The sequence below is a fragment of the Aegilops tauschii genome, chromosome 3 (genome assembly GCF_002575655.3).
Source record: "Aegilops tauschii subsp. strangulata cultivar AL8/78 chromosome 3, Aet v6.0, whole genome shotgun sequence".
Taxonomy (NCBI): domain Eukaryota; kingdom Viridiplantae; phylum Streptophyta; class Magnoliopsida; order Poales; family Poaceae; genus Aegilops; species Aegilops tauschii.
The window spans coordinates 171729482-171750120 of NC_053037.3; the positions used below are offsets into that span (position 1 = coordinate 171729482).

At 45.2% G+C, this 20639-nt stretch overlaps 2 protein-coding genes across 2 annotated transcripts; both read left to right on the top strand.

Moving 5' to 3' along the window:
- Nucleotides 1-15587: 15587 nt before the first annotated feature.
- Nucleotides 15588-16457, top strand: LOC141020961 (uncharacterized). Its single transcript, XM_073495923.1, has one exon. It carries the CDS (start codon nt 15777-15779, stop codon nt 16455-16457), a length of 681 nt encoding a protein of 226 aa, XP_073352024.1. The 5' UTR covers nt 15588-15776.
- Nucleotides 16458-18585: 2128 nt separating this feature from the next.
- LOC141042811 (uncharacterized) lies at nt 18586-19251 on the top strand. The gene has a single exon (XM_073511707.1). It carries the CDS (start codon nt 18586-18588, stop codon nt 19249-19251), a length of 666 nt encoding a protein of 221 aa, XP_073367808.1.
- Nucleotides 19252-20639: the final 1388 nt, after the last annotated feature.

Genomic DNA, 20639 nt, shown 5'->3' on the forward strand with positions numbered 1-20639 from the left:
GCTAGCAGCACGTTTCTTTGAAATATAAAAATATTCAGGAGATCAATATTTGATGTGCGTAGAATGTCACACACCCTCTGAAAGATGGCAAAAAATGAGATACATGCCTTTAGTCAAGTAACCATGTCCAAGCATAAACTTATACTAGACGAGTATCCCTTGCAACGTTTTAAAAGAAGGCAACTGTTAATGATCATTCTTCGAGGATTGCCTTGATCATCAGGAGCTCATCAGTGTTCGCAAACCCTTGCCCCAAAAGATCGCAGATGACGCTTTGCATCTTCTTTCTATTCTCCTTCAGCTTATGCACCTCCTCCTTCAGAAAATCCCTGTCCAGCTTAATCTCACCCTTGTCGTCCTTAAGATTATGAATGGCACTTGTGAGAGACCACTGAATGAGCTTGACGTCTTTATCAACGATACCCATCTGCTTCTTCTGCCTGTCAATCTTCATGGTAGTTACATTAGTTCTTTCCACAGTTGCAATAAGACTCTCAAGCTTAAGGTTCACTTGTTCAATATCCATTTTAAGCCTGCTTATCTCTTCATCCTTTGCTTGCCTATCATCATTGCTCTCATCTAACATCCCCCAGAGCTTGAGTAGGCACCTCTGCATAATGATAGGCCATGGGCGGTCAACCCATTCGATGACTCCACAGTTCACGCCTCTCTGCGAACAAAAAGGAACAAAATAAACAGAGACTATTAATACACTGCTGCACAAGCTCTGGAATATAATAAAGTTCACATATACTTGGTTTATAACCTCATTCAACTAACTATGAACCATGTTTGTGCAATGTGGCACGTCAATGGTTAGGTACCCACAACACTAATTATGGTGCTTCGCCACCCTGTCCACGGAGTTATTTCATAATTGTACTTAGTTTCTTTTAAGCCAGCTTGAATTAATCTGGAGCTACCTCTGCAGTCAACTTATTTAGAGAGTTTTTTTGAAGAATATACTGACTATTAAACAGAAGTTCCATTTGTAAACAAACATGAGAGTGTCTAGATCACTTCTTTTGTGTTCAATGATGTAAAATAAGTAGTGACCTTTACCCTTTTATGTAAAGTAAAAGGACCACACAATGTTTCCTACAATCAACCGGAAAACACAAGAAGAAACCAGTCTTCTTTGGTAGACTACAAGTCCTATATCCAAACAGTTTGATTCAACAAGAAAGTAGCTCAGATTTTCGAAAGTGACTAACTTTCACAGCACAGCCGTAGAACCTCCTCCCCGTGTCACTTCCTTCAAAAGCCACACAACAGAGAGGCTTGGTATCGTGGAGAACACAGTAGAGAGGACGGTCGAGCTATTTGCCACAGAAATCATGGTCTTTGATGGTGTCAGGGTTCTCCTACAAGGACACATGAATGTTTAGAGCTCAGATCTTTTGTTTGGAAAGCAAACCCCAGTTCAACACTCTGCATGTAGCAGGAAATCACCTACATAGAAATCAAAATCCAGTTCAAGGAAGTTCAAGCCTTCCTTCCTCCCCTCTTGTCCGAACTTTTGTGTCGACATGGCCCGGAGGATGTGAGCAGATGCGATGCCGTAGGCGGCGTCGAATTCGACAGGAGAGAGAGTGAGAGAGGGAGAGAGAGAGGGGGGAAGAGATATAGTGAGAGAGCGAGAGGGGAAATGAAAGCGAGGGACTTCGAGATGGTCCGGCTCGACCAAATACTCCACCTACTCGCCAGACCCACCAAGACACCAAACCCACCCCCTCCCCCGCCCCCCTTTTTTTGCACTGGGATGGCAAGGTGCCATTTACTATTGTCAGTAGTTTCAGCTTTGGCGAGCGAGTACACAAAATTACTTCCCTCTCCATAATTACTCCATAAATACATCGTTTTGTGCGTCTTCTCTCCCGAGTCACTTGCTCTTCCGCTCCCCTTCTTCTCTGGTTCCTTCCGTCTTTCTTGCTTCGTCTTCCTCACTCTACAGTCCACATAGATGGATGTACGATTCGCCCACTTGCTCTGAAATACAGTAATTTTTTCCCCTCTGCTTAATACTTACGCGTTGCGCACTGTGTTTCTTAGATGAATTTTTGTTGTATGTTACCATTTTAATTTTAGTTTTTGTGCTAATATCTTACCCCTTTAAAGAGGTTCTGTAGGGGAATAATCTTGGAGGACAACAGTTGATTTTTTCCAGCTAGTTCGCTGCAAGAGCTTGTAGATTTGAAGAGGTATGTGCGTGTTTTTTCATTTTTACAGAGACACTAACATCAAGGGATATCACCGTACCAGCATTCGCTGCACTCTATCTTACTCGTTGAAACAAGCGTGTATCAGTGATTTACAGTTCTTTAATTCTTTTGTACCATTAGCGGAGTGTTGAAATAGATTTTTCTTTAATAATTAATGAACCCGAGTCTTATTATTGTTACATCTCGCAGACAAAGATGGCGTGTGATGTTTGCAGGAACCTCAACTGTCCCGGTGTTGAATCTGATGTTGCCCAATCTTTCTTGATTGTGTCTTTGCCTCGTTGTTATGAGTCATGCCTGGTAAGTTTTGCTACCAAATCACGCGTGGCCAGTAAAAAACCTTCGTCACTCTATTTGTTGCAGTTATCTTTATTCCGCAGTCAGCAACCACACGTATTCCTTCAGAGCGAACTATACTGCGCATGCTTGTTTTTATTTTATAGGCCTTGATGTAATTAGAAGTTCAATTGTTTTGTATAGGTTTAATTGAATGTCATAGATGGTGCCTGTGCCCGTGCCTGGAAGCCAAGAAATTTTAAGGAAAAAAACACTTTCATGCATTTTTTTCTTCTGAAAATCAGTAAAACATTTATATACCTTTGTCTTAATTTTACTTTTATGCAGTATGTCCCATGCTACTACCGGAACCAGGTCCTTTCTTTGATCTCTTTATGGAAAGATGAAGCTTTCGAGGATGGTTTTGAAGACGAAGATTTTGACCTTGTGTTCGGCACTACTGAGGAATTGTCTTACAAGATTAAGTTTACAGATGGCAACCATAGGTCTAAGTTTCATGGACCTGGATGGGAAAAGTTGATACGTGACTATGATCTATTTTATGGTGATATTATACAATTGGATTTGCAAGCAGAAGATTTCTTCTTTCCCATTGACTTGATGTTGAGTGAATCTCGAGGAGGTCACAAAGCGTTTCCCAAACCTTCCGTTGGTATGTTCTGATCGCTTATCAATATTTGTTCTGGTTTAACATTTATCTATTATAATTTTATTGTGGCATGCCATTGATATTTATGTGCTTAATCTCTGTGATATAATGTATTAAATCTTTCTTTGTACTCACAATGTAGTTTAAAACTGTAATTTCCCTTTTAAAAGCCAATATTCATTTATTTTAGTTTTAACTGCTCTATTCATTGCTTCACACATAGTGGCTAATACATGGTTGTATTTATTTAGCCCTTGAAGGCCTCAGTTTATCGGAAAGGAGCTACATAGACGAGACAGTCTACACCCAGGGCATAAAACTTTCCTATATCGACATGGCTTGCATGATTAAACTAGTCCTAAATGCTAAACACATCCCTGCCATTACCTTTGTGCACCGTCTATGTTTCACCAATGTTCACACAGACCGTTTGGTACGTCGTTGTTTCATTCTCTAAACCACAATCAACATGCGTGTCTTCGTAATCTAATGCCAGAATAATTTGTTATTGTACAGAAAATCCCAGCTATTGTTACCAATGATCTTAGGATGAAGCTTGGATATTTGCCTCTCAAGGGCAGCATCAGGCTTGTACAAATTTTTAGCGGCCTTGATTTTCCTGGCACCTACTGTATACACAAAGATGGAAGGATGGCAATCACCGGGATTTCTGCTTTTGCAGATGCAGCCAGGCTGACAGTTGATTGTGTTGTACTCATCAGTATCCAGTGGCACACTGTGCGCGGGGAGGACTCGCTCTCACTTGTGATCACCGGTCTTTACAAAAAACGGAATGACGCGAGATGTGAACGGTGATGGAGGGATGGCATTAGACCACATAAATTTTAACTACTATGGTATTAAGTTAAGTATCGTACGTGTGTTATTTCAAACTATGAGTGCAGTTGAAATCCTCATAGTACATACCTAATAGAACTTATCAGTTCAAATTCTTATTCAGACTACGGTACTGAAAGTAGATGCGATCCTAAACGTGGTTGTCGTCACTGTTGTTGTCGTTCTGGTTGTTGTTGTTGTTGTGGGTGTGTCTCTCGGTTCGACATGTTTGCTCAGAGAGGCACTTGAACCTAGTGCAGGTCCAGTCCTGTGTTAAGAAGACTCATGGTCATGCCTCTGTGCTTTGATTAACTTAGCTGACTTTGTGCAGTAAGAGAGGCACAACCGTGAAGTTAGTGAAGGCACGGTCATATAGTATAAGAGGGGACGGTCGTGCCTCCCAGTTGTCATTATTTCAGCTGAGTCGTGTACTCAGATAGGCACGTTGGTCGAGCAAGTGGAGGCACGCTCCCATATTAGGAAGAAGACTTGCGGTCGTGCGTCCCATGTCAAAAAGAAGAGTTGCGACCGTGCGTCCGTGTTCAGTATGTTTGTAGTGACACGCTGCTCGGAGAGGCATGTACGTGAATCAAGTGGAGGCATGGAGTCCAACTTGTTGCCACTGTCCGATGTCACTGTTCTCGCAATGAAATCACTTAAAAATACTACTTTTTTTATAAATGGTGTTTTGCAACACCTCCGTTCTCCAAACCGTCATTCCAGATCCACCGCACCCGTCGCTCCTAGATGGAGTCCGATGCTTCTAGTACCAAGAGGGCAAGGCTCGTGCCACCGATGACGCATTCCTCTGGGTGTTTGGCGGTACCGGCGGGGACTGGTGAGGGTCCGCCCACCGGATCTGAGGAGCACGGGAAAAAAACTCGTCCGGACCGCATCAGCGATCTACCGGACGTAATCCTAGGTGAGATCATCTCTCGTCTCCCCATCAGGGATAGCATCTGTACTCGCATCCTCGCTCGTCGATGGCGTCCTTTATGGCCCACCGCTCCTCTGAATCTCGACTGCCGTGAGATCCCTGCCGCTCGTATTTTTAAGCCTCTAGAAACAGTTCATATCGAGAAAATCTCCGTGGCGCCTCCTACCCGGGAGCTCGTCCGTGAAAGGCACTTCGGAACTCGGTGCCCTCACAAATCTGGCACTGATGATACGACCCTTCCGGAAGCCATCCTCTCCGCCCATGGGGGCGCAGTTCACCGTCTCTGCATACCGGCGTGCTACCTCCAGTCCAGACCCTCCGCCGTCGACGCCTGGCTGAAATCATTCAAACTGAACAATCTCCAGGTTCTCGAGTTCTATTACACGTTCCCAGATTTTGTGAGAGAGTGTGTTGTACGACCACTCACACACCCATCATCTGCGCCTTTTGCACCGGCGTCCTTCTCTCGGTTTGCATCCTCCCTAGACACCGCCACCTTTGCTCTTTGCCAAATACCAGACAGTTACATTCAGTCTCTTAAACTACCACTGCTCAAGAGACTTTGACTTGTGGACATTGGCATATCAGACATCTTGCTTGAAAGCATCAATCACTCTAGTTGCCCCACACTCCGGTGCCTACTGCTTACTTGGAATATGGAAAGACCCTGCATAAGAATAAACTCACGTAACCTTGTAAGCATTGGAATTCGCTGTGGACATGGCGAACTTGTTATAGAGGATGCCCCGTCACTTCAGCGGTTGCTTAACGATATTCTCAGCAGCAACTTGAAGATAACTGTCATGTCTGCACCTAAACTGGAGACTGTGGGAAAATTCCATGATTTTTTCTCCGAATCCAAGGTCACACGTAACCCTACAGTTATCCAGGTACCTAGTTTTCAGCTGCATTTGTCCGAGTAAACAAATTTCATGTAATAGAACCTTTTGTTCAATTTTTAAATTCGTTGTGCGTGCACCATACAGGGTTTGCCAGCAGTCAGCCTGTCAACAGTGCTTCAAACGGCCAAGACTTTGCTCATCAAGATGTGTTTTGAAGTGGACATGGCCGTTTCCCTAATGCAATGCTTTCGAAGCCTTGAGAACTTGTTTATCGAGGTGATGATTCTCACACACATTGAAAGCCCATAACATGCACACTGTACTACTTCTACTGTATGTCTTAAAAAGCTTGTCTTACATTCGTCTGTAAATTGATACACCCGTGGTTAGACATGTTTTAGTATTACAAACACCCGTATCTACAAAAAATCCAATAAATACTTTACACTGGATGCTCTTTCGACAGAATCTCTGTTTTTAGAGCTTAAGTATTTTCATTCTTCATGTACATCTAGGGAGGACTCTGTTGCAGAGAAACAAACACATGGCGTCGTAAGCACCGACCGTTTGTCAAACAAGATGACTTTCGTCTGAAGACAGTAACGCTGGATGACTATGAACCCTGCTTGGTAAACATTGAATTTGTGAGATTCTTTGTTCTCAGTGCAAGCAAGCTTGAGACCATGAGGCTTAGATATCGCTTCCACCAAGACTTCACGGAAGAATTTTACGAAAAGCATCAAAAGGATCTTCTGTGGCACAAAAAGGCTTTTGAACGTGCTCGCCTTATATTATCAGGAGCGTGCAAGCACCGGTTCTTTTATTTAAAACTCACGCATGTTGAATACCTGGATTTGACGGACCCATTCAGATGTGACTGCTGAACACAGAGCTGGAGTAAGTTGTCCAAGCTTGTAGGGTTACATGCTGTTGCGCCCTTTTGAATGTGCGTTTCGTCTGAACATGAACAGACAGCCCTTGTAATATTTTGTACCATCTGTAAGCTTGCCATAACAATCCTTGATTAGAAAGTGTTGTCACTGTGCAAATGTCCGTGCCTTCAGGCACATTGAATGTTTCAGCGGAAAGATTCTGAGTATTTTACCGTCACGACACTGACTCTTTGTTAGTATAGTACCATGTTCAAACTGATAATGAACTCGTCAGTGGGAACTTTTCCAATACCGAAGCAAGTCCGTGATTCGTAGGCCAATAAAACCGTGTGACTCGTGACATGACGGCTGTTCTTCGTCTTAAGGTCAGACTTTGTCTAGAAACTTCACAACCGTGCTTTTCTTATTGAGTATCAAGAAGTTTGGTACACGTGCATGTAGAGCCCTTACTTTGGCGCCTTCTACGCACACTTTTCTGCACCCAGAGAGGGTTTATGCTGAGTCAGGCCTGGAGAAACGCCACGCCTGTGTGTGTAGTGACTCCCCAACAGTGCCTCCGGCTCCTGCATCTACGTGCCTCCATAGCTGACATAAGCCGTGACTGTTAGGTGCCCGTGGAGCCAGACGCCCGCGGGTCCAGAGAGCTCACAACGGTGCCTCTCCAGCAGAGCATTCTCACCCATGCCTCTGCCACCACACCTTTGTGCATCCATTGGGTTGACACTCGTGCCTAAGAGGATTCATTTCCGCGCCTCTGGTGTTTCAATACACGTGCCTCACATGACACTTGCCGTGACCCTTGTGGTTGTAGAGAATACACACCCGTGCCTTCATAGCTGAGTATTCTGATCCATGCCCCCGCCACCGTAATTTTGTGCATTCAGAGGGTTGACAATCGTACGTGCCTGTAGAGGCTAGACTTCGGTGCCTCCGGAGCCTGCACCCTTGTGCCTCACGTGCCACGAGCCGTGGCTTTTACGTTCCCCTGGAGACACACTGCCGTGGATCCAGAGACTTCACAAACTTGTCTTTTCAACTGAGTGTTCGCAGCCATGCCTCTGCCACCACACTTTTGTGCATCCAAGGAGTTGGTACCTATGTCTGTAGAGGCTTCAATGGAGTCGGTGCCTGCACAGACTGCAATTAGGTGCCTCCAGCGCCTGCACGCACGTGCCTCACATGACACTTCCCACCATGTCGTGGCTCCACACCACCGTGTCTCTACAGACCGCACAACCGTGCGTCCTTAACTGAGTATGCCGACCCATGCCTCTTCCACCAAACTTCTGTGTACCCAGACGGTTGATAGCCATGCCTCGTCAAGACGCACGTCTGTCGAAGCCATGACTATTCCACCACGTCTGTCGAAATCTTCTAGATTAGGTACGTATATATATTGTCGTCTTTGTGAATCGTAAAACCCTAACCCTCTTCCCAGATCCACCGCACAGAGAGCTGCAACGGAGGCGGCATGAGCTCGGCAATGGAGATGAAGAAGCGTGCCTCTAGCAACAAGAAGACGAGGTTCGCGGTTGTACCCGTGCCCTCTAAGCTCGTTAAGAGGAGCGGCTGTGGCCCACCCACTGGATCCGAGAACCATGTTGAGTCTGGTCTGGACCGCATCAGCGATCTCCCGGACGCCATCCTCGGCAAGATCATCTCTCGTCTGCCCATAAAGGAAGGCATGCGCACACAAGTGCTCGCATCTCGGTGGCGCCGCATATGGCGCACCGCACCACTCGATCTCGACTTCCGTGTGATCCTTGATACTCGTTCTACCAGATCTCTGGAAAAATAATGTTGCCAAATCATCCGTGTTCTCCCGGGCAAGCAAATCGTCCTGGAAACATACGTCGGAACTCAATGCCGACATCTTAGTTGCAACTGTCGCGGAGAATCCGTCGCCGATGACTTCAGTCTTCCTGTATCTATCCTCTCCGATCACGAGGGCCCGATTCGCCGCCTCTGCATCCCGACAAGCTACCTCCGGTGCCAACCTTGTGGCGTCGATGAGTTGTTCCTGTCTCGGAATCTGGACCAACTCCAGGTTTTAGAGTTCTATCATATATTCCCAAATTTCTTCTACCCAGGGCCATCAGCACGCAGAATCCCTTCTTCTATGCCGTCGCCACTGGCATCCATCTCTAGATTTCGCTTGTCTCTCCACACCGTCACCTTCGCCATGTGCAAACTAGAATACAATCTAGTAGAAATGCTTTGCCTCCCACTGCTCAGGAGACTTTCGCTGGTGGAGGTTTACATATCGGATGTCTCCTTGCGGAAGTTCATCCACCACAGTTGCCCTGCCCTCCAGTGCCTGCTGCTTGTTTGCAACAAGAAATTCTGCTGTCTACGAATAAACTCAGCTAGGCTTGTAAGCATTGGCATTCGTTCCGACGGAGGAACACTGATCATTGAGGATGCGCCTTGCTGACTGCTACATGATTTGTAGATGCACAACTACAAATAACAATTATGTCCGCGCCTGTGTTGGACACACTGGGAAAAATTTCTGAATTACCCAATGAAACAAATATCTTCATTGGGTCTACAGTTATTCAGGTACTGCCTCTGCACGTTACTTTGACCTGCGTTATTCAAAAGCACTTGAGATTCACATCCACGAGATAATAATATCATGTTATGTGCTCAATGAAGGGTCTTTGCATAAGTAGCCTACACGCGGTGCTGGATTCCGTCAAGACCTTGTTTATCTCATAGACATGCTTTAATCTGGATGAGATTGTTGAGTTCCTGCGATGCTTTCAATGCTTGCAAAACTTGTTTATCGAGGTGATGATTTCACACACGTTGAAAGCCCACGCACAATATACATAATATACTGGCACTAACTGCTCAGTTTGCTCTTCATGTGTGTTTAGGGGGGAGGATGGGATCAAAGAGGTATAACAAATGAATGGCGCCAAAAGCAACGGGTGTTTCTCAATAATCACGACATTTGTTTGAGGACATTAACGCTGGAAAACTATGAAGTCACAGATGCAAACACTGAATTTGTGACATTCTTTATTCTCAATGCTAGGATGCTACTGACCATCAGGTTTAAGTTTGGCCTGCACAGAGATTTCACTCGTGAATTTTACAAACAGCAATAAGAGGTACTGCAGATGGACAAAAGGGCTTCTAATTGTGCTGAGCTTAAATTAACAACAACTTGCAAGCATATGCACATGGATTTAAAAAACACAGGTGTTGAATATCTGGATTTGCCAGATCCATTCAACTATGGATGCTGAAAACAGGTATGGAGAGATGTACTTGCTATATTGAATGAGTGCATTGTGTAAACATTGTCAATGAATTCTCACTCGTTTTGCACCGTACTGTCCGTAAGCTTTTTGTTTTTTCTTGAGGCAGTAAGCTCATATTTTTAAAATTAGGGATATGAACGTTTATGATATCAATTATGTACATGCTTTATGTTTTCAAAATCAATCATATGTTTCTGGACCCAATGATAAAAAAATCAGCTCACACAGATGCTCATAAATCAAACTAGTATCCTCTTGTTTATCTCAGTTGCTTGGCATGAAATTCTATCTTTTAAAAGCAACATGCGTCCACTGCAAACCTGCAACTGCTACAACCGCGTCTCTCCGAAGGACGTCCGTGCACCCCACAGGAAACGAACGTGCATCAAGAGGTTGTGAAAATCATACGTCCGTGTGAACACGTCACTGAAAACATCTGGAATATTGTGATAATGACTTAAGGTCAGCAACGAACCTCCAATCACTTTTTAGATGCTGGGTTTCCATTCTCATTATCATATTGAACAAAACTCATGCATCCGAAGAATTCGTCAAAGCGAAAGATTACGTGCCCCTTCTAATTGCAGACACCGTGTCCCTCTGAGAGATCGTGTCAGAAATGAACAATTCGGAAAACAGTAGCACGATCTTGCGTCATTTAAACATATACCCGTGCCTCTCTCAGTGAACAAGCAACTTGAAATGTTACGAAAACAGAGGCACTTCAGTGCATTTTCTCCTTGCAGAACCGTGCGCATCGTGGCTTCACTACCATGTCCCTCGGAGTGGCCGTGTCATGCGAAAACAACTAGGAGAACACAACTAGGAGTGGCCGTGTCATGCGAAAACAACTAGGAGAAAACAAAAGACTTCTATGCGTCGTCCGCATGTACAACCATGCGCCAACTGCTTAAAGACCGCGCGTCTGTCAATGAACAAGTCACTGAGAACATTTAGAATACAGAGGCCTTTCCGTGCGTCTCATTCTTAGCCTTACAGGACGATGCGCACCGTGGCTTCATGTCCCTGTCCCTTTGAGAGACCGTGCTAGGGGAAAAATACTTCGAAATACAGAAGCATGGTAGCGCGTCATGGACGTGCACAACCTGTCTCAGTGAATGCCTCGCTGAGAAAATTTGAAAAACAGAAACAAAGCCGTGCCTTATTTGCATGTAAGTCCGTGCGTGTTGGGGCCATCAGTGCGTGCCTCTATGCTCCTAATAAGCCAATAGTCTTGTCTTTGCCGCTGTACATTAGCCTCATGTCAGTGAGCAGGCGCGTATTATAACTGTCGGTTCTGTTTTGTGCCAACCCAAACCGCCCCCTCCCACTCACCCGTTGTAGAGTTCATCGTCTCTTCTCTCTCGATTCTCCCTCTAGATCTAGGGTTAGTCCATTTTCTCTTAATTTCTATGTGAATTTTTCGCTACGATCCGTTTTCCTCTCTGTTGGTTTCGTCTCTCCGTGTTTGAAAGCGACGCATCTGCGCTGTTATGCTAGGAATTGCCTGGAAATTCGTTGTGATCTAAACCAAATCCGCGCAGTACGAGGCCGAACCTGAACACGACCCGTGGCTCTTAGAGGTGGGGTTGATTGGGAGTCGGCGTTTGTGCTTGAGAACGCTACGAGCTGCAGCGACCTGCGGCGTCCAAGTCCCAGGTGAGCGATGAACTTCGCCGAGGGAGGTTGGTAGTTTAAATTGAAGCCCGTTAGGTCTTGCAAACAACAGCGGTGGCCGGAAGTCCGAGACATTGAGATCTATTGCTTAACCGGCCACAGGGTGCTGGAGGTCGGCGTTTGGGGTGCTGTTGACTGGGAGTCGGCGTCTGTGCTTGAGGATAGCGTTTGGGGTCCTGTACGCTGGAGGCAAGGTTAACGTTGATGGATCACCCGTTTCAAATACCACCTAGCCACACATGTTCCGGTGGTTGGCGTCGGCGACGGTGGCGTATGGTTGTGGATGACGTTGTTGCTGGGTGCAGCTCTGACGAATTTACATATGATTTTAATGTTACAAACACTCCTTTGAGCCGCCTGATGATAGACTATTGTTTCTCCTTTTTTCCTGTCTTATCTTGAAATATACATTTGCTAAAGCTTCTTTTATAACCAAGCAGCATAAATCCTTTCACTGATTGACATTGACAACCAAGATTGTGAACTGCTCTAAAAATAGTCAATACTGAATTGTGATGAATTAAGCAACCATTTTTGGAAAATAAAATACTGATTTAATTAAATTCATATTTTCCTCTGTTATTACATATCCCATATCTACTGTTCACCTTCTAATCAAAAGTTGTGCACATGTCTTTTTAGGAAATTGCTTGTGAATGACTATTTATGTAAAAATGCCGGTTTAGCCGAATAGTTTTTCAAGATAATAAAATTTTCCTTGTGTTGAGAATTTCATATAACCGTTGTTTTGCAACGTATTCCAGGGGAAACCATGTGCTGTGATATATGTACCAAATTTGGTTCCCTGGATTGGAGTTAGGCGTTCTTCACAGCGCGATAACAGTGCATCTTCCTCGATGCTTCAAGACATGCCTGGTAAGGAGAAATGTTTGCCACCCCATGCTGCCCATCAGTTACTACCAACTAGTGTATCTTTCTGATGGAGGAAATAAAAGTTTCTACCATATTGTTGGAATGGAATGCCTACATTTAAGCATTTAATGATATGTTTTCAATTTTTGATGTACCTTGTTTTATCAAATAGCAACCTGTTGAAAACAATTGGTACATATATGATAAGCGCTATCTGTCTTGGTTATACATGCCTCGTAATATTATTATTTTTCTTGCACAGTATGTGCCATGCTGTTGCATGCAGCAAGTCACTTCTTCAATCTATCAGTGGAAAGGGGAAGCATTTCAAGAAGAAGGAAAACAAAGAAATCCAGTACTGATCACCAATGAGGATCTGTCATATGAGATCTGCATCACCAATGAACCTAACCGGTCTAAAATTCATGGACCTGGCTGGGAAAAGTTAATTAGTGACTACGATCTTCATTATCGAGATCTAATCATCATAAACCTGGATACTGGGAGTCTGTCCATTGAGATAGATCTGAGACTCAGTGATTCTCGAGGAAGTCACAGGCCCCTCCCCAAACCATCACTAGGTAAGTGCACCAACTTCCATCCTATTTTATAAACTACGTTTATCAGCATACTTTGATGCTCCTACCCCTGTCCACTAAATGAATGTCATACTTACAGTCAAAGTTATTTTGAAAACATTTTATGCAATTCTGTTGATTATCATCCTAACTTGATCACATGCATTGAATTTAACCATTCCTTTTAAACTTAAATACCGAGTTCATCTGTTTAAACAAATTTGTTTGAAAATGAGTTATTTTTTTCCATGCAGCTCTTGATTTTCTAAATGACTCAGAGAGGGAGTACATTGGGAAAACAGTGTTCGGTCGAGGCGTAAACCTCTCATACAGACAATTTGGACAGATGATATACTATGTGTTTGAGTCTGATGACTTCCCCACCATACCCTTTGTGCAGCGTCTAAACGTCACCAATGTCATAAATGGTCATCTGGTTAGTCATTGATTATTTGTTTTGATCCACTGCCATGGTTTTGTTTGCTATTTTCGATGTTTTATGTCCTTGTACATTGATTTTATCTAGTAATATTGGTACAATCTACAGAGAATCCCGTCTGCCGTTGTGAGGCTTCTAAAGATGAACCTAGGATATCTACCTCAAAACGGTGGAATCAGCCTAACAGAGATGTATGATGCAATAGAAATGAGCACAACGTACTCCATACGAACCGACGGCAGAATGGAGGAGACCTGTTTTTCAGATTTTGCCCGAGAAGCTCAGCTAAGGGTTGGTTCAATTGTCCTTGTCACAATTGAAAAGCGGTGGCCAACATTGGGAAACATGAAGCTGCTGCGAATGATAATCAACGACCTTTCCTGATAGAGCGTTGCCGGTGGCTATACTTCCTAGTTCAGTAATTTATGTCTATTTTTTGAACAGGCTGTACACACCAGTTTTGTTATTTAGTTATGTCATGGTATGTAACTGAGCATATAATTATGTCCAAGAGGACGATGGTGAAAATTCCCTGTCAAAGAAGGTGAAACACTTGTGTGGGTTAATTTATTTATCTCTGATAATAATAAAAGGATTCGCTGACTAATAATGGAGGATGAATGGCTATGGTGAAGTATGTTTCAGAATAGTTTAGTGATGTTGCTAGCTCCGCACGTCACTAGTATACATATTTTTCACTATGGTGCTCCGCAGAATAGCGTCATCCCAAGTAGTTTTGTGGAGGACAAGCATACACCTCTGTCAACCGCACAACACTTCTCCTAAAAACCTAGCGCCTTCCCCTATGGCTCAGTCACCTTAAACATCCATGCCTTTACAAACTGTCACTTAAAACATTTGACAGAACACGGGCACAGATTGATGTCCATGCAATCACATAGCATCGTACATGTGCCTGTAGTTGTGCTTCTCGCTGTATAAGTGTGTTTCGCAGCTGCATGCCCACGCCCCTCGTTTCTTCTCGTTGTTTCTGCCCATCTCGTACTTGCAACTATTTCAGACATGACCGTGCCTGTTGCGTCGGCACATTCATGACTCTCAAGACCGTGCTTGACAAGAATAATGACCGTGCTTGTAACAGTGAAGCATACGGGTGATACATTCAGGACACGTTAGGGACCACCTTCTTTCTACTATTTCAGACATGACCGTGCCTGTTATGTCGGCACATTCATGCCTCTCACATTTGATTGAAAAACATTTTGGAAAACAGTAACGGACGCCTATTGTCAATCCTCACGTCACGTACATTCGTCGTACATTCCTTCGTCACACAAGTAATAGTCGTGCCTCTGCCACAGAACATATAAGTGAAAAACGATTCTTCCTACACTTGTAAAACCCGGAATGCCCTGGATAAATGTCGAATCCCACCTTGCGGTAAAACCATGGAGGCCGGTGCTTCTCAGAAACACATCTGTGGCTTTTTGCGCATGTAGTTGAGTGCACGGCTATTTGTTCGTGCCCGTGCCTCACGTAGCACCATAGCATTGACGTCCGTGCAATCACGTCGCTTCATCTCCGTGCCTCACGTAGCATCGTATATGTGCCTCTTGTTGCACCTCTCGTTGTATGAGTGCTTCTTGCAGTTGCATGTCCACGCCTCTCGTTGCTTCTCGTTCTTTTTGTCCATCTCATGGAGCCAGTTGCAACACGGACACACAACAGTGCCTCTGATAAAACACATCACTGTACAACGAGAGTGCAAAAAGTTAACATTTGACAGCAAACTGAATGTATCACTGAAAACAATTGCCACGACCAGTCAATGTACCACGCCCGTGTGTCTGAGAGTTAAACCAGCCACTTCAAGCATGCTTCTCTTGGTCAAAGACTTGTGCCTCTACATACTGCCCCTGCATGCCTCACGAGATAAATTGTAAGAGTTAACATTTGACAGCAAACTACGCAAGACAATCTCCCCGACTTGCTGGAGATACGACGGTTGTTAAAAACATAACTGCTGATTTTATTTTTATTTTTTATAAAGAAAAATCACGATCAAAAACCCAGGATGTGCACAAGCGCACCGCCAGGGAGACGAAACCACGATCCAGAACCCACGATGTGCACAACCACATCGACAATGAGATCATGCACTCCTTTGCCGCTTCCCCGCCCTTAAATTTAGACTTCCGTCGTGGCCTTCTCACACACAAACAACATAAATCGCCATTGCGCTCCCACTCATTGTTCCCCACGAAATACCAGGTTGCAGGAGGACCAACTGCTCCAGGCCATGGGATTCACCAGGGAATTCATGGAGGTGCAGGCCCACGGCAACACCAAGTTGCACGTGATCCACACCAACGACTTGCACAAGGCGGCGACCACCATCGAGCAGTACGAGCGACACCTCGAATTCGAGCACCACAAGATCATCAGAGTTGATGTGGAGTACACGAACGACGTTGGCGAAGATCAGAAACCGGCCCTCGTCCAGCTCTCCGTCGGCAAGGATCATCTGGTGCTGCTCTTCCAACTGAGCGCCGCCGTCAAGAACTGCACCAGGTTCGACAACTTCCTCGCCGACCCCAGATACACGTTTGCTGGCTTCTCCATCGACGGCGACATAGAGATGCTCGGCCGCGTCGGACTGGAGATCGCCCACTTCGTCGACATCCAGAAGGAATGGAGGGTGCCTACAGCTACCAAGCCTTTGGACTCCCTTGGGGATGTCTCAGGCATCCTTGTCCATGAGTACTACAACAACATGAAGAAGAAGCTCACCAACGCAGAGCACCAGCGCTGGGCACGCATGCCACTGTCCATGAGGCACATCGAGTACGCGGCAAAAGATGCTTACGCTGCGTACGAGATATGGAGCCGTCTCACCATCCAGGAAGGCCTCCGCCGGGCAAAACTCGAGAAGGAGCAGTCCAGGAAGCGTGCAAGGTCCTGGGGCGACTACGACTACTAAAGTAGGTGGTCCCGGTCAAGAAAAGTATGTAGAAGATTGCTCATGCCATTCTAGATTTCTCGTTAGATTTGCTTTCTCTCAAGACCGCCGTTTGCTTGTTCTAAATTTAGATTTGCTTGTGTCACAGTTAACCATGTAGTTTGCTTCCAGTTTACATATCTTCTGAACAAGTTTATTTCCAGTGCACAGAGAAGGTACACATAGCAGGTATAGATACTATACGATTAGCGTAACGCACAGAGCAGGTACACATAGCAATCCACAAAAATGACGAGCATGCAATGCACTAGTACCTTTGTGGATGCAGCGTCGAAATTCATGGACAACAATTATAGAATGCTCCTAAAAGCAGTGCACAATGTTCTAACAAACCATTGCACACACAAATATTAAAAATCGTTCGTATGGAACACTTTGGAAAAACATTTTGAATACAGAGGTAGTTAGGTGTTTATTCTCCTTGGAAAACATTTCTTACGCCCGTGACCCTCAGAGAAGAACACTACAGAGGCACGGTTGTCCGTCAATAACACCAACTACTTAAAACACCCACGAAGGCACTTCTGTGCCTCCACTCCTATGGGGACCGTGCGTAAATTGGCTTCATGTCCGTTAATGAGGCTGAATGCCTTCGAAGACACAAGGAACTCATAGGCCATGGCCCCCGCAATGAAAACTTGTCAATGAAAGCTTCTTGAAAACAGAGGCACACCTTCACGTGCTTGCATCATGATCCTTCGCGTCCCTACCTCCCTTAGAATCACGTCCGTGCCTCCAGTTCGTCGGGTAAAACCGTACCTCTGTCGTGCGTAACATGTTAAGAAAGTTGCTGACAACAAAAACATCAGAAAACCGAGCATTACGTCGACCCCGCTGACACTAAATGTGACGTCACCGAAAACGCAGAGGCAGGAGCGTGCCTTACGGCCAGCTTCCGACGTATCGGGTCTATGAAGATTTGCTTCCTTCTTAATATGGGACGTGACTATCGCAGAGGCATAGGCTCCATCATTCACCTTCGTGCCTCGACAAGAACGACGACCGTGCTTGTAACTGTAAAGCGTATAGGACACCTTAGGGACGACCTTGCAACTATTTCAGACATGACCGTGCCTATTTCGTCGGCACATTCTTGCCTCTCGCAGTTAATTGAAAAACATTCCGGAAAAAAAGTAACAGACGCCTATTGTCAATCCTCGCGTCACGTACATTCGACGTACATTCCTTCATCACACAAGTAATAGCCGTGCCTCTGCCACAGAACATATAAGTGAAAAACGATTCTTCCTACACTTGTAAAACTCGGAATGCCCTAGATAAATGTCGAACCCACCTTGCAGAAAAACCATGGAGGCCGGTGCTTATCAGAAACACATCTGTGGCTTTTTGCGCATGTAGTTGAGTGCATGGCTATTTGTTCGTGCTCGTGCCTCACGTAGCACCATAGCACGAATTGACGTCTGTGCAATCACGTAGCTTCATCTCCGTGCCTCACTTAGCATCGTATCTGTGCCTCTTGTTGCGCCTCTCGTTGTATGAGTGCTTCTTGCAGCTGCATGTCCACGCCTCTCGTTGCTTCTCGTTCTTTCTGACCATCTCGTAGCGTCAGTTGCAACACAGACACACAACAGTGCCTCTGAAGAAACACAACACTGCTCCTACCAGCGAATGTATCACTGAAAACAATTTCCACTCCCAATGAATGTACCAGGCCCGTGTGTCTGAGAGTTAAACCAGCCACTTGAAGCATGCTTCTCTTGGTCAGAGACTTGTGCCTCTACATACTGCCCCTGCATGCCTCAGGAGATAAATTGTAAAAGTTAACATTTGACAGCAAACTACGCAAGACAACGATCATCTCCACGACTTGCTAGAGATACGACGGTTGTTAAAAACATAACTGCTGATTTTATTTTTATTTTTTATAAAGAAAAACCACGATGCAGAACCCACAATGTGCACAACCGCATCGACAGTGAGATCATGCACTCCTTTGCCACTTCCCCGCCCTTAAATTTAGACTCCTGTCGCGGCCTTCTCACACACAAACAACAGAAATCGCCATTGCGCTCCCACTCATTGTTCCCCACGAAATACCAGGTTGCAGGAGGACCAACTGCTCCAGGCCATGGGATTCACCAGGGAATTCATGGAGGTGCAGGCCCACGGCAACACAAAGTTGCACGTGATCCACACCAACGAATTGCACAAGGCGGCGACCACCATTGAGCAGTACGAGCGACACCTCCAGTTCGAGCACCACAAGATCATCGGAGTTGATGTGAAGTACACCAACGACCATGGCGAAGATCAGAAACCCGCCCTCGTCCAGCTCTCCGTCGGCAAGGATCATCTAGTGCTGCTCTTCCAACTAAGCGCGGCCGACAAGAACTGCACCAAGTTCGACAACTTCCTCGCGGACCCCAGGTACACGTTTGTTGGCTTCTCCATTGACGGCGACATAGAGATGCTCGGCCGCGTCGGACTGGAGATCACCCACTTCGTCGACATCCAGGAGGAATGGAAGGTGCCTACAGCTACCAAGCCTCTGGACTCCCTTGGGGACGTCTCAGGCATCCTTGTCCATGACGTAGAGCTCACCAACGCAGAACGCAGCCGCTGGGCGTGCATGCCCCTGTCCATGAGGCACATCGAGTGCGTGGCAAAGGACGCTTACGCTGCGTACGAGATATGGAGCAGCCTCACCATCATCCAGGAAGGGCTGCGCCGGGCAAAACTCGTCAAGGAGCAGACCAGGAAGCGCGCTAGGTCCTGTGGCGACTACGACTACTGAAGCAGGTGGTCCCGGCGAACAAAAGTATCTAGAACATTGCTCATCCCATTCTAGATTTCTCATTAGATCTGCTTTCTCTCAAGACTGTCGTTTGCTTGTTATAAATTTAGGTTTGCTTGTGTCACAGTTAACCTTGTAGTTTGCTTGCAGTTTACATGTCTTTTGCACAAGTTTATTTCTAGTGCACCACATAGGCATGCCCCCCGCAAGTTTACATGTCTTCACCTTCTCTCTGATAAGTTAATTAATGAGGCCTAATGCCTTCGAAAACACATGGAGCTCATAGTCCATGCCCCCCGCAATGAAAACGTGTCAGTGAAACCTTCTTTAAAGCAGAGGCACACCTTCATGTCCTTGCATCACGATCCTTTCACGTCTGTACCTCCCTTAGAATCACGTCCGTGCCTCCAGTTCGTTATGTGCGTGCCTCTACGTCGGGTAAAACCGTACCTCTATCGTGCGTATCATGTTAAGAAAGTTGCTGACAACAAAAACATCAGCAAATCGAGCATTACGTCCACCCCACTGGCACTAAACGTGACGTCATCGAAAACGCAGAGGCAGGAGCGTGCCTTACGGCCAGCTTTCGATGTATCGGGTCTGTGAAGATTTGCTTCCTTCTTAATATGGGACGTGACTATCGCAGAGGCATAGGCTCCATGCTTCACCTTCGTGCCCCGACAAGAATGACGATCGTGCTTGTAACAGTGAAGTGTATAGATGATACATTAAGGAGACATTAGGGACCACCTTGCACCTATTTCATACGTGACCGTGCCCGTTCCGTCGGCACATTCATGCCTCTCACAAAAGTAATAGCCGTGCCTCTGCCACACAACATATAAGTGAAAAACAATTCTTTCTACACTTATAAAACCCGGAATGTCCTGGATAAATGTCGAATCCCATCTTGCGGTAAAACCATGCAAGACAGTGCTTCTTAGAAGCACATCTGTGGCTTTTTTGTGCATGTTGTTGAGTGCCTTTCTAGAATCTAACCATGTTGAACCCATATTCAAATCTAACCACACTGAAATCTCTAGAATCAAATATGTGCCCCAGTTGAGACGTTTATTTTGTACTTGAAACTGCAATCTATAATAAAACAGTATAGTGTAATAAAACATACGCCTTTCGACCCAAATATGGTACTTGAAACTGCAATTTGTAATAAAACATACACCTTCTGTTGCAAATTAATTCACTCAACCCTGTACTAACCAGTACAATGTGAATTGTACTGCAAAGTTGACACATTTTATTTTGGGACGGGGTAGTACTACTATTTAAGAACAAAACACGATTGCTTGACATGGAAACGAAACTGTCTCCGTTCTGACATCGACGATTGCTTGACATTGTTCAACCTTTACAGACACACAAAACAT

Excerpts from the sequence above, each read along its gene's own strand:
- LOC141020961 (XM_073495923.1), top strand. The coding sequence starts at position 15,777 with ATGGGATTCACCAGGGAATTCATGGAGGTGCAGGCCCACGGCAACACC.
- LOC141042811 (XM_073511707.1), top strand. The coding sequence starts at position 18,586 with ATGGGATTCACCAGGGAATTCATGGAGGTGCAGGCCCACGGCAACACA.